This window comes from Podarcis pityusensis, assembly GCF_964106645.2.
Source record: "Podarcis pityusensis genome assembly, chromosome: 13".
Lineage (NCBI taxonomy): Eukaryota > Metazoa > Chordata > Lepidosauria > Squamata > Lacertidae > Podarcis > Podarcis pityusensis.
The window spans coordinates 24,979,101-24,992,979 of NC_138038.1; the positions used below are offsets into that span (position 1 = coordinate 24,979,101).

General features: G+C 43.7%; 1 protein-coding gene across 1 annotated transcript; it reads left to right on the plus strand.

Moving 5' to 3' along the window:
- The first annotated feature begins 2,140 nt into the window (after positions 1-2,140).
- LOC308461404 (keratin, type I cytoskeletal 12-like) lies at positions 2,141-12,708 on the plus strand. The gene is made up of 8 exons (XM_080978324.1): positions 2,141-2,788; positions 3,762-3,844; positions 4,905-5,061; positions 7,038-7,199; positions 7,979-8,104; positions 9,159-9,373; positions 9,956-9,990; positions 12,354-12,708. Exons 1-8 carry the CDS (start codon positions 2,234-2,236, stop codon positions 12,455-12,457), a joined length of 1,437 nt encoding a protein of 478 aa, XP_080834450.1. The 5' UTR covers positions 2,141-2,233; the 3' UTR covers positions 12,458-12,708.
- Positions 12,709-13,879: the final 1,171 nt, after the last annotated feature.

Sequence of the window (13,879 nt, forward strand, 5' to 3'; positions counted from 1 at the left end):
GGAATTGTAAAGTTAGAAAAGTTCATCTAGTGCAGCCTTTCTCAACCTGTGGGTCCCCAGATGTTGTTGGACTACAACTCCCATCACCCCTAGCTAGCAAGGCCAGAGCTCAGGGATGGTGGGAGTTGTAATCCAACAACATCTGGGGACCTACAGATTGAGAACCACTGATCTAGTGCAATAGCTGCTGCCAGCTACGTACCTCTCCACTGAAAAGGACTTCCTTAATCTGGTTTGCTTAGTCTTCGATGTTTTGCCCTTGTGTTGCTCCAAATATTCACCATGGACTCCCATGTCCATTGAGGCACTCACAAAACAATGAAACCAACATCAGACGCTTGCAGCTTTCCTATCGTTTTTAGGGAGTGAACAGCTCTTGGGTGCCTTCAGAATATTCCAGTTCCAAAGGAGCATCGTCCCTAACTCCCCATGGAACATGTGCCCCAGGAGCAAATCTGGGGTGGGGGGGGGGCTTCAATTCTGTGTACATATACTTGGGAGTAAGTCCCAATGAACTCATTGAGACTTGAATCCAAGGAAAGATGCATAAGACTGTGCTGTAGGGATGGAGAGAAAATGTAGTTTCCATTTGCATTTTAAGGCGAACCCACCAAACATGCACCTCCTGAAAAAATACATGAACCAAACTGCAGTCGTCTTATCGAAATTCACATTTCTCTGAATTTTGCAATGCAGTTCTCTAACCAAGTAACGTGTATTAAAATGCAAATGAGGCAATAGTGTGCATAAAAATGCACATGTTTGTGAAAAGAACATACAAAAATGCATTATATTGAAGGAAATTATTTTCCATAAATGTTATACTATGGAAAGTCACATAAAAACATGCATATTATGAGAAGTTTGCACTAAAAAGCTGATGCATTTTTTAAAAAAAATTGCACACACACAAACCGATGTGAAAATATGGAAAACTAAACTTAAGACTGTAAATTTTTACTTGGGAATAAGTCCCACTGAAGTTAACAGAACTTATTTCTCAGAGCTGCACTTTTCACAAAAACCACAATTTTAATGTGTAGTCACAGTTCTTTTCCATGAGGGCCATAGGCATGCCTCTTGGAGCATTTTTGCACAGGATGCAAACATCTGTTTACCCACTTTTCATACCTGCACTTCAAACATCATACCTATATTGAGCAGAGAGCACATACATTCCAGCTGAAAAATGACTCTCCTCCACCTTCTATGTCACATAACGTTTTACAGGTATGCAGAAAGGAAGCGAAACAGCTCTTTCTGTGCTGTGGGTGAAACACCATTTTGTAACTCCCAGCTCTGCCACAGAAGCCCCCCATCTTGCAGAAACTCCCCATACGAAACAGCAAGTGGGCATTCATTTGCCATTTTTAATGATAATGGGTGATGCTCCACATTGGGTTGTGTTAAACTTTTACTCAGAGCAGATTTGCTGAAAGTTGTTGGCCATGACTAGCTTGGGTCTGTTCATTTCAACAGGTCTACTCTGAGTAGAAGTTACTTGGATGCAGCCCATTGTGTCCCTCAGTTCAGGATATTTTGCACCTCAGAGATGTTTGGAGAGGCTTTATAAGAAGTCCAGAAGTGTGGAAGAGTCTTTACAATGAGAAGCCTTCCATGTCCATATTCCTTCGGCAGCAGGGGGTTGCTACTGGTAAGCGTGAACGAAGCAAAAGGTTGAACGAAGCAAAAGAGAACATGATCCCATTAGAGCAGATATTCCCTCCACACAAAGAGAAAAATTGTGGCTGCAAGGCAAACTCTGAGGTCCGGCAGAAGTGCTGTTAAGTGAATGACAAGACATACAAACAAGCGCCTGTCACCTAGAGATTCGCTCTGGGAACACAGAGCGTTATGCCTAGGGGTCTAGGAGATGAAGGAGAGAAGAATTACTCACCCGCAATTACAATATCGTAATGAATTTTTAACTTTGTTCCACCCTACTCCACCCCCCGGCATAACAAACGCCCTTGAGGCACCAAACTGCAAATGGACACTGTGTTGAATTAGGAGAGGGGGGAGGCAGGGATGAAAAGCTGTTGAAATTGAGATCCGCTGAGTTGACAAGAAAAAAATAAATGCCACAGGTAGGAGGCATTACAAAAGCAACACCCTCACAACCCTATATATAAAAGGCAGAGGAAACCGCCCTGTTAGCACACTGCCTGTCTGTCTGTCTTTCCTGATTCTCTTTCAACTTTTCCTCGCTGCTTTTTGGCATCCCTCAGCTAACATGTCTACTCGGATATCGACCTCCTCGAGGAGAATTTCTTCCTTTGTCAGTGGGGACGGAGGTGCCAAAATGGGCAGCGTTGGAGGAGGCAGTCTGTACGGTTTTGGCGGGGGGTCCATGGTCGCTCTAGGCAGTGGCTATGGAGGGGCTGCATGCGGTGGGTTTGGTGGACCTGGCTTTGCAAGCGGAGTTGGCTTCGGCGGGGGGTCTGGCTTTGGTGGCGGGGCTGGCTTTGGCGGCGGGGCTGGCTTTGGTAGCGCCTCCGTGGGAGGCGGTGGCTACGGAGCCAGCTACCGCTCCAGCTCGGCGGTGTCCTTGGGTGGCGGCTATGGAGGGGCCGACAGCGTCTTCCTGGCTGGGGCTGAAAAGGAGACCATGCAGAACCTCAACACCCGCCTGGCAAACTACCTGGAAAAGGTGCGCTCTCTGGAGGAGGCGAATGCTGAGCTCGAGCTGAAGATCCGCCACTGGTATGAGAAGAATGGGCCCGGGGCTCCTGGAGTGACCCGCGATTACAGCAAATATCACCAGATCATTGAGGATCTGCGCAACCAGGTGAGGAAACAAACGCTGGGTAGAAGCATCCCCTAAGTCACACCTAAACGAATGGAATCTGTGTGAGGGATTTGCTATTGGACATCTCCCCTGCAATTCTGCACAGCTTGTTAAAGTGGCATTGGAGGAGCCAATTATGTACAAAACGAGATAATGCACATAAATATGACTGTATGCTAAAGTAAGCAGACCAAGATGACGAATTTTAAAAAATTTCTTTACCTGTTTTATCACTCATAAATGTATGTAGTGTAATCAGGGGGGAAAGTTCAACATGGATGGTTTTTCTTTCTTTCTTAGCACTAGGAACCCAAATGCAAAATTATAATGGGACGAAACTGGCATAGGCATACAAAGCTGCTTTATGACCAGTCATTTCATTGGTCCAGGCAAGCCAGTAGCTATGGCTCTCTGGGGCTTTAGAGTGGAGTTTTCCCCAGCCTTACCTGGAGATACCAGAAAATGAACTCAGGGACATTTTTTACAAGTGAACCACAAGCTACAAGCCTCAGTTACAAGCCTCAATCTGCTTAAGCAAGATGGGGTGCCCACTCATTTAAAACTCTAATGAATGACATTTCTTCAGAACAATAACAGTCTGAATTACTGGTGCTTATTTCTGTTAGCAATAAAGGTCTTGTCCACATATTAATTCAACAGAAGGACTGGAATAGAAGCCAAATTAGTCTTGGTTTGTTTGTTTGTTTGATCATCAAGTTCATGTAACAGGAGAAATCCAGATGAAATTCAAGTGCTTTAGCTGAATAATTGTTGTAAAAGCTAACATCGTCTATTCTTATTCTTCATATTCAAAACATTGGGGAGATTTATTTATTTTTTAAGTCAGTTTTTATTTGCACTACTGTACAAATCAACCCTGATTATGTACGAAATGCATTAGCTGTTAATCTGGAAGTGAGCATTTTCCCCACACAAAATAACCTTGTTTGATTCTTTTAATATTTCGTTCCAGATCGTCAATGTGACCATTGACAATGCCAATGTAGTCTTACAGATTGACAATGCCAGGCTGGCTGCTGATGACTTCAGACTGAAGTAAGCTAAATGCAAAACTTTTCTGCTTTTTTTTTTTTTAAGCAAAATGTAGGTTCTTAAGTTTTGCACCCCACTCCCTTCAGTAGCATTGGGTCATTGGGGTCTACTTAATTCACCAATAATGTAATGCAAGTTTGAAATCAAAACCCCACCTCTAATGCTATGGTCTGTTAAAACTGGGTGAATTTGGTAATTATCAGCTATGTCGAAAAATGAGTAGAGATACATAATGCTACTTCTTCTGCTAGACACAGTAAGACTATAGTGATACATATGATATCAAGTCTACCTTCTACCAACCCAAATGCTTGTTTGCTTTTGTTAGGATCCAGTGAAATAAAACAGTGCTGGGACGAGCTGGGTTTTGAAGCCCTGTCTCCCAGGTGCAGATCTAACAACTCATCTGCTGGCTCTTAGTAAATATCTGCTGTAATTATCTTAGAGTCCAAAGGGATCTCACTAGGGCATCTATCAAATCCCCTCCAGCTCCCAGCAGCCTTCCATGCCCCATCCCACATGGTTTGGAAGTTCCCATAAAGGATTTTGGGGTGACTTCAGAGGGTGGCCAGGATGCAAAACTCGCCTTCTGTGTACATTCTTGCAGGAGTGCCAGCTTGGCTCCGGGGCCGTGGGTACCTGGGGCCATGGGTGTCATGCAGCATGCATGGCCCTGGCACCGAAATTTGTGGGTGCCCGGCCTCTTCATGGGGAATTTTGTGGGTGCTTAGGACCCCAGGAAGTTGGCACCTCTGCTTCCTTGAGTTAAGCTCCTCGCTCTGGCCATTGAAAATTGAAGAACTGATAAGCTCACTGTAATGGACTTTAGGGCTATGGGGCTAAGGATCTGTCTTTGTGCTGCATTTGTTGTGTTTGTGTAAGCTACATAACCCACCCTGGGACCTTCTGGTGAAGGGCGGTTAAGAAACACAATAAAGAATGACAATGTTGCAAGCGCCTTCGATCCTGATCTTGCCGTTTCATTTGCTGTCTTTACAAGCGGCTAATCTGAGCCATCTCCATATATATCTCATAGCTTTGTATGCTCACTTGCCCCTTTCAGGTTTGAGAACGAGCTCTTCCTTCGCCAGAGTGTTGAAGGAGACATCAATGGTCTGCGCAGAGTGCTTGACGACTTGACCATGAACAGGTCTGACCTGGAAGCACAGCTTGAAAGCCTCACAGAGGAACTAGCATACCTTAAGAAGAACCACGAAGAGGTAACCAAGTTTCGTTCCACCACCATCACCCCTTTTCAGTAGTTTTTCACTCTAATCCAGTCCAAAGGCAGGACTGTGTGAGTCTTTGGGATGCAGGACAAGTGCCTAGCACAGTGCTGCAGATCAAAACGTTTGTTTAGACAAAAGGAAGCTCAAATTCATTCCTTACTTAGCCCCAAAGTAGAGCACCTCCTGGGCAAGTCAACTTCTGCCTAACCTACCCCACATATTTAATTCAATTATAATAGTCCACCTAAATCCAAGATGCAGAATGAGGAACATCACAAATATTTCAACTTCTTGCATGAAGTCAATAGAAGAACAGTATAATAATAATAATAATAATAATAATAAGTACTTAAAACCAGCTTAGACAACCCTTCTTACAGTACCAGGTGTGGGGTTTCAAAAGCTTTCAGGAGGACGCAAGTGTAATTGTAAAAGCACGGTGGTAAGACTTGTGAAATAATTCCACAGAAATTGTTGGGAAAGTGAGCAGGGACTAGCACAGAGTCCTGACTTTTCATCCATGTTTATTGGTTGGGTTAGCTCATATTATGCCATATGGATATGAAATCCTGTTACATCACCGTGCAGAAAGAATGAATAAATTCCATCACTCACCTTCAGTCTCTGACCGCATTTGTTACATCACACCATTGTGCTTGAGCACAAACGAGAAATCACGCCCTTATCAAAGACTCCATCTGAACTACCAGGAGATGACTATCTAAATTAAGTTCAAATTGTGCCATAAACTGCTTTAATTATTAGTGTGTGCTCTCTCCTAATGTCTACCCATTGCTGTGCCTGTGTGGTCCAATGTTACTACACAAAGTTATGATACACAGGGCTCTGTGGGCCCCGTAGCTTAGGCTGGGGCTGCCCCCAAAAAAAATCTATAGGCAGAGCATCGTTTTACGCCTTCACTGTGTAAGGTAAAGCTGGCATATTTAGACTAGAATGGAGACAGGCGCTCCTGCAATTAACCCTCCATTCTTTGGGAACACCCTTCCCTTGCTTAGATTCCTTTATGCCTAGTGGGTGCTCCGGGGCCAGGCAGGGAGAATGGATCTTCCTTCAGAGCTTCCCAGGCCCTAAGGCTAGTTTCGGTAAATGAGATGCAGATCATTTTCTCTGTGATATTTGTCCTGGGAACAAATCCAAGAAAAATAAAATTAAGGATAATGGTTTACCAACTTCTGAAGATGCTGCCACTGGCTGTCATGAAAAGCTTAAGGTGGCTGTTTCATTGTCTCTACTTAGGATGGTAGTATACAAGTTTCATGGTTACAGGGGAACGGCCCGATATCTTGTGTATATGCTCAGAAAGATGGTTTCACAATTATTCATAGTACCTGGACAGAGCCCAAGTAAACTGAAATCAGGTCATTGGATTGAGCACTGGCTCGGCTGAAGGACCTGCCTAGTCCTTCTCTGAATACTCTCTTCACCAGATAATGCTTCAGTGCAGATGTTTTGGACTACAATATCCATCAACCCCAATGGTCAATGGTGAGAATGGCCAATGGTTGGGGATGGTGGGAGCTGTAGTCTAAAACATCTGAAGAGCATGAGGTTGGGAAGGGGTTTCTTAGACCATCTGCCTAACAAGGGCTGCCATCTATTGCAAAAATATAAAAGGCTATTATGAGACTTTCAATCCAGGAAGCCTTTTGAGCACTTAACAAAAAATTCTATACAAAACCTATGCTGTTGTGGTCATTTCCTGTGTAATAAAGACACGTTTACACACTGATAGCAGAGGATATGGGACCCCCCCCCACACACACACACAGACACACACCATGATACTCAGAGGTACCATAAGAAGAGAAAGACAATGCTTGGAATATTTTTGTACGAATTTTACTGTGGATGACGTCCTTCTAGATAAGAAGTTGATGAATCACTGTTTACTGACTTTACACTGCTTCATCATCTCAAGTTAACCTGCTTCTAATATTCATGCCCAGGAAATTAACTTGCTGAGAAGCAGCTCTACGGGTGACGTCACAGTGGAAATGAACGCGGCTCCAGGAGTAGACTTGACTAAACTGCTGAACGAAATGAGGGCGCAATATGAAGACCTCGCAGATCAAAATCGCAGAGAGGCGGAAGAACAGTTTCACAAAATGGTAAGATGGATGGGCGGCTGCTGAAAGCAAATTCTATTTGATGCGTTGCATCAAGCAATATTCGCAACAAATGCATAGGGGAGGGCGGGAAAGAATGTGCACAAGATGACCATCACATACAAAAATGTATTCTGTTAGCGGGATGTTTGCAAAAACATGTACATTACTCAACAATGTGTGCAAAAACCTGTTCATGCAAAGAAATACACATTAAATGCTGATGAATTTTCATGAGGATTTTTTTTTTTTAATTGCAAATTGCTGCAGAAATATGGAGAGCTGAATTTAGGATTGGAAAGTGAGAAAGGGAGAGAACTGGAATTAGCATATCCTTCCCCACCACCACCACCACCACTCCTCTTACCATTATACTGGACAGAATGAATCTGTATCAAATTCCTACATGCCAGAAGCACAGTTGTGACCAGTTGTGCATTACCTCCCCCACAATGGGCAGAAAGAAGACCCATATTTGATGCCAAACTGCATAGGCTAATTTATACGTATAGGTGTAAATTTAGAAATAATACCTATAATGTAAACACAAACGCAACAATGCATCACACCATAGCGGTAAAGGCTATGATCAGGTGATCTGCATGCCCACTCACCAAGTGCTAACTGTTGATGGGCAACTTCAAAGCCCCCTGATGAACTCCCCACCTATTTTATCATTTAACTGGGCTTGAACTGGACAGCCCTTCAAATAGAAGACTGCCCTCCATACAAGAGGAAAATATTTCGTGCCAAGTAACATCTTATTGATTTTTCTCCCACAGAGCCAACCACTGCAGCAACAGATCTACGATGACGCCGGCGCAGCAAACTCCGCCAGGAACGAGTTAATTGAGCTGAAACGCTCATTCCAGGCGTTGGAGATAGAGCTACAATCCCTTCTGGCTAAGGTATGTGCTTTGCATCTCCTTTTCCTTGGACTGCAGGGTTTTTGAAAGCAGGCTGAGTTCTCTTTGGAGGGCTCGGCTTTTGAGATAAATGTCATTTTAAAAAAAAACTGCTTCCAGATTCATAGTTTAAGGTGGAGTTATAGGCTGCAATCATAGAGAGTAGAAACTTCGAAGCAAAATAAATGCAGGCCCCAGAATCCTAGAAGCTCAGAGAACAGCAGGGTGCTTCTCCCAGGATGCTTGGCTGCCAGTATCCAACACACTGCATCAGGATCAGATATGGTGATTTCTCTTCTATAGCCCCACACATGTCTGTAGTTTCTAGGAAGTCCAAGGGTAGCCAATGTGGCACTCGCCAGATGTTGCTGGACAGGACTACAACTCTCATCATCCCTGACCATTGGCCATGTTGGCTGGGGCGGATAGGCGTTAGAATCCCAACATGTAGAGGTCACCATGATGGCTGCCCATGCCCAGTGTCTCCCAAACTTGGGTCTCAAGCTGTTTTTGGACTACAGTTCCCACCTTCCCTGACCACTGGTCCTGCAAGGTAAGGAGGATGGGAGTTGTAGTCCAAAAAAATAGCTAGAGGCCCAAGTTTAGGAAACACTGCTCTAACCATTGTGGCGTAGCTAGCTAGCTTAGGTTGCAATCCTATGCACCCTCACAGGGGAGTAAGCCCCATTGCGCACAGTGAGACATACTTCTGAGTAAACATACCTAGCACAGCATGGTGAGTAACTTAGAATTACTAGGGAAAACTGGAGTCTCCTACCCTGTTTGCTGTCCATAATTCGAGTCTGGCCATTGCATTTCAAATAGGAATCATACAGATTGCATTTATGTTTGATACTAGGTTGATAAAATGCCAAAAAGCAAAACAAAACAAAACAAAACCCATGTGTACAGCAATTTCCAGGGACACACAAAATAGATATACCGACCCTCAGTTTTGGGGGAGCTGAACTTTATACTGGATGCTGAGCGAATGAAAATTTTCACCTTCATTAGCATGTAAGCAAGCCCTGCCTTCCTCTATTTCTCCCACCAACAGAAAGCTTCTCTGGAAGGCACCTTGCATGAAACCGAAGTCAACTACAGCACTCAGCTCTCACAGCTGCAGCACCAAGTGAGCAGCATCGAAGAGCAGTTGCAGCAGATCAGGTCTGAGACAGAGATGCAAAATTCAGAGTACCAACAACTGCTGGGTATCAAGACCCGACTGGAAATGGAAATTGAAACATACAGGCGCCTGCTTGACGGCGAGAGGTATGGGAATGATCTGAAAGTAAAGGGGAATCAAGCTGGGAGTCGCATGATGTTGGGTTCAAAGGGTCCCTTCCTCACACTTTTTTATTTTAAGCCAACGTGTTTGAAAAGGTGGAAGCAAACTTTAAGCATCAGTTGCTTCTTTTTCTGGTTTTTGTGTGGTCGGGGAAGAGGTATAAGAGACTCAGAAACTTGCTCCTAGTCCCCTAAACCCAAATATTCCAAAATAAAATTCACAAAAGACCGCATTAAAAAGTCAACATTCCCACTTGAATGCAAAATCATCTCTCTGGTTCTCTATATATCACATCGACAAATGACAGATCACAGACGCAAAGTATTCCAGTTTTAATTGGGGAGGAGACCCTAAAAGATTCTGACCTGCTAAAGGTCATCCTTTGGTTCATTTTAAATACTGTGTGGGTGCCAGCAAGAAAGAATCCTCCAGGAATACGAATGACACACCATGCAACTGTACTGAAAGCATTACTGCTTCCACAACCACTTCCTAAAAATATTTTTTTAAAATCTGCCAGTTTCATAAGAGTATTAACAAGTTATCGTTGTGTTCCTTTTTGACAGTTTCCGCACTTACGAACCAAAAGTTCAAATCAGAGGTAATTACAATTTATTATTTCAGAGTAATATTGTTTTGTATTTAAAAGGACAATGTATAAATCTGAAAATTGAGCCCTTATTTCCATAACAGTGGGGGGGGCATGCTTTAAGGTGGAACCAGAGGGAACCTAAGACTCTCTTTAGGTAGGACTGAAATAGCTTCACACACACACACCCCTAAAACCCTGGAGCTCTGCTACAAGCTAGTACAGACAATACTGAACTAGCTATTCCAGTGGTCTGACTCAATATAAGGCAGCTTCTGTGTTCTAGACTAGAGTCACTTGCACTGAGCTGTTGGGTATTTGGCTCTTCCACTGCCATTGTCCCAGTGCCTGCTACTTGTAGAGGCTGCCAGCACCACAGTCTCAGCCACAACCCTTCAAGGCTTTCTTAAATATGAAATCTGCGGTCCCCTCCCAACCGAGGCCAAAGTTCCATACTCGTTTTGTACTGTTTTGCACCACGAACCCCACATTTTGTACCACCTCCCAAGCTGGGTAAGTTGATACATCAAACTGGGCCTCACCATTAAAATCTAAAAACCCAATATTGTCTGGTTCACTCCAAACTGGTGCCAAAATTTTTGCACTTATTTTGTACCACCACCACCCCTAAGATGCTAAAAGCAGGGGCCATAGGTACCGTCCCTGAAACCCAACATTGTTCGATTCACTGCAAAGCGGTGCCCAAATTTTGCAATAGTCTCAAACCCTTTTGCACCGCAAACCCCCCTGGTTTTGCACCACTGCCACCCCCAAGCTGAGTAATCCTTCAACATTTCTGAGAACTGTAGCAAACAACCACAAGTAGCAGAGGCAGTAGACAAGTGACAGACACCCCTAGCCCCCAAGGCATCAAATCTAGTGATGAGCTGGCCTATCTCACAATTCAATTGAACAATGTTGACTTAAGAGTATTTGCACTAGCCTTTATCCATACTGTCATGAGTCCCTTTCACTTCATCAGCTTCAACTCAAGGAGTGTGTTCAGAATTAACATGCTACCAGAGAAGTCGGAATGGATTTCAAAGGCCTTCAGCTCCCTGTGGGCAGAAAACTAATTATCACTCACCACATTTAAAAAGAAAGAAAAAGAATTAAAAAAAAAAATCAGTAAGCTCAGTTTGATAAAATGCACACCGTTGCAGAATAAGCCTGAAATTAAAAAAAGAAGAAGAGAAAAGCAAACATTGGGAGGGAACGTTCAGTTAGATTGTATTCCTTTGGTAATCTGCATTCTGTTGAGTTTACAGAAAATCATGTGCCTGAATCCAAATAAGGAGTCAACAGAAGGAGAATAGAATAACACTTGTGCTATGCGTAGAATTCCCAGATAGAGAGCCAATGTGATTGGTGGTCAGAGTGTCCAACCTGGGAAACCAGGGTTCAAATCCTTATTTGAACATGAAGCTCACTGGGTTGTCTTGGGCTGGTCGCTGTCTCTCACAAGGTTGCTGTGGGGATTAAATAACAAAGGTGGGGAAAGAACCATGTAAGATACCTTGAGCTCCTTGGAGAACAAGATGGGGATATAAATAGAATAAGTAAATATATCCATTTGTGAGAAAGAAAGTCTGGGGAGAATGATTGCCCTAATGTTCCCAGCAGTAAAAAGTGTGAGTACCAATCATGAGTCTCGACAAAAAAATGGTCTATCTTCTTCAAATCCTGTGACCAAAATATGTTGCCAGGACCATGACATATTTATTCATTCAGTGGCATATTCAACATGACTATTGTCCTGTCCCCACAAGGGATCTTTTTGCAGTCACTGTCTGGATGGCATTGCAAGATGTAACTGGCTGGCAGAAAAAGTGACTAAAAGCTGACCCAAGTCTGAAGAAACTTGCCAGGTTTCTGTTGGCCTGCAGTCACAAAGCATTACTGATTAGTTAAATTGCTGTGGGATGCAACAAGCATTGCACATTGAAGCCTCCGTTGTTTGCTTGAAACAATATGTGTCTGGGCAGGAAGAGGTAAAGGATGACGTTCCGATGGTTGCTGCTATTCTACACTAATGGCCAGGTGTTTGCATAATGGGGTAAAGCAATTTTAGGAGTGGTTTCGCTGCTATTACTCACTGCTGAATTGTTGCTGTTACAACTCTGGAGTTTAAATGATGTGTTGTTTTGTACGATTGCATATGTATTGGTTGTTAGCTGCCAAGAGCTCCAGACTGGAGGAAAGGCAAGATATAAACATCTTGAATGAAAGAGAAAATGAATTAATAAATCAATACTTAGTGCTTCTCCTCCACCTCAACTCCAGTAGTTTCCCACGTGTTGGGGAAATAGGCCATGTGAACCCATTTAGCGATATTATCAATGGTTAACTCTATCATCATTTTATTCCTTTCTCAGAGCCCCTCAAAACAAGGGTGGTGAAGACCATCGTTGAAGAAGTGGTGGATGGCAAAGTGGTCTCTTCTCAAGTGAAATCAGTTGAAGAAAGAGCAACGAAGTAAACAGCATGAAAAGCAAAGCAGGGGGCCCTTCAACTCAGGCAAGCAAGGGAATACCCAAGTAGAAGAAAACCTCCTGGAACCAGAGTCAATTGTAGCTTAGTAGCTTCTTGCAAATATGGGCTCTAGAGAGGGGGAAATCCCACTCAATATGCTTTCTTAAAACTTTACGGAGGTATGTGCTTTTAGAAATACTGAGAACTACATTCTGTTTACTGCCGCAATGCAATAAACTTTCTTACTGTTGCAAGTAATATCTGACTTTGACTAGAATATTTTCAACCCTGGTGATGTTCTCCTTGTCCTTTCTATTTCTATATTATTTGTTGTGTTTACATCTTACCTTTCATCCAAGGAGCTCAAGGGGGCACACATGGATCTCTCACACTCTTCACATTATCCTCAAAACATCCTTGTGAGGTAGATTAGGCCCAGAGGCAGTGATTGGTCCAGGTTCACCCCATGGGTTTTGTGTCCCTGGCACCCACGTCATAGTTCAACACTTTAACCCAATGTTTCTCAAACTTGGGTCTCCAGCTGCTTTTGGACTACAACTCCCATCATCCCTAGCTAGCAAGATCAGTGGTCAGGGATGATGGGAATTGTAGTTCGAAAAGAGTTGGAGACCCTGGTTTCGGAAACCCTCCTCTAACCATTATGCGACGCTGGTAGACCTGTGGCCCTCTAGGTGTTGTTGAATGACAACTCCCATCACCCCAACTATGAACCACACTGATTGCCGCTGATAGGAGCTTGAGTCCACGACATATGGGGGCCACCAAGTTGGCTAAACACATTTGTCAGGGAGAAAGCCCAACTGAACACAGTGGGACTTGTTTCTTAGTAAATATCTTTAGCAAGATTGCTTAGCAAGTCGATTCATACTCTGCCTGGAATGGAGCCATTGTCTGTTTACTAAGGTTGTTTCTCACACACACCCAAGAGAAAGAGAGAGAGAAAATAATTCAAATATATTATTCATATATTATTAAATAGTATGTGACAAGCTGTGGGTTAAACCACATAGCCTAGGGCTTGCCGATCAGAAGGTTGGCCGTTCGAATCCCCGCAAGGGGGTGAGCTCCCGTTGTTAGGTCCCTGCTTCTGCCCACCTAGCAATTCGAAAGCACGTCAAAGTGCAAGTAGATAAATAGGTATCACTCCGGCGGGAAGGTAAACGGTGTTTCCATACGCTGCTCTGGTTTGCCAGAAGCGGCTTAGTCATGCTGGCCACATAACCCAGAAGCTGTACCCTTGGCCAATAAAGTGAGATGAGCGCCGCAACCCCAGAGTCATCTGCGACTAGACCTAATGGTCAGGGATCCCTTTACCTTTACCTTTTACCAAGCGTAAAGAGAGCAGACTGCTGTAGTCTCTTCCTAAAAGACAGTGCAGGTTTTCCATGAGCAGGAGCTGAGCATAAGA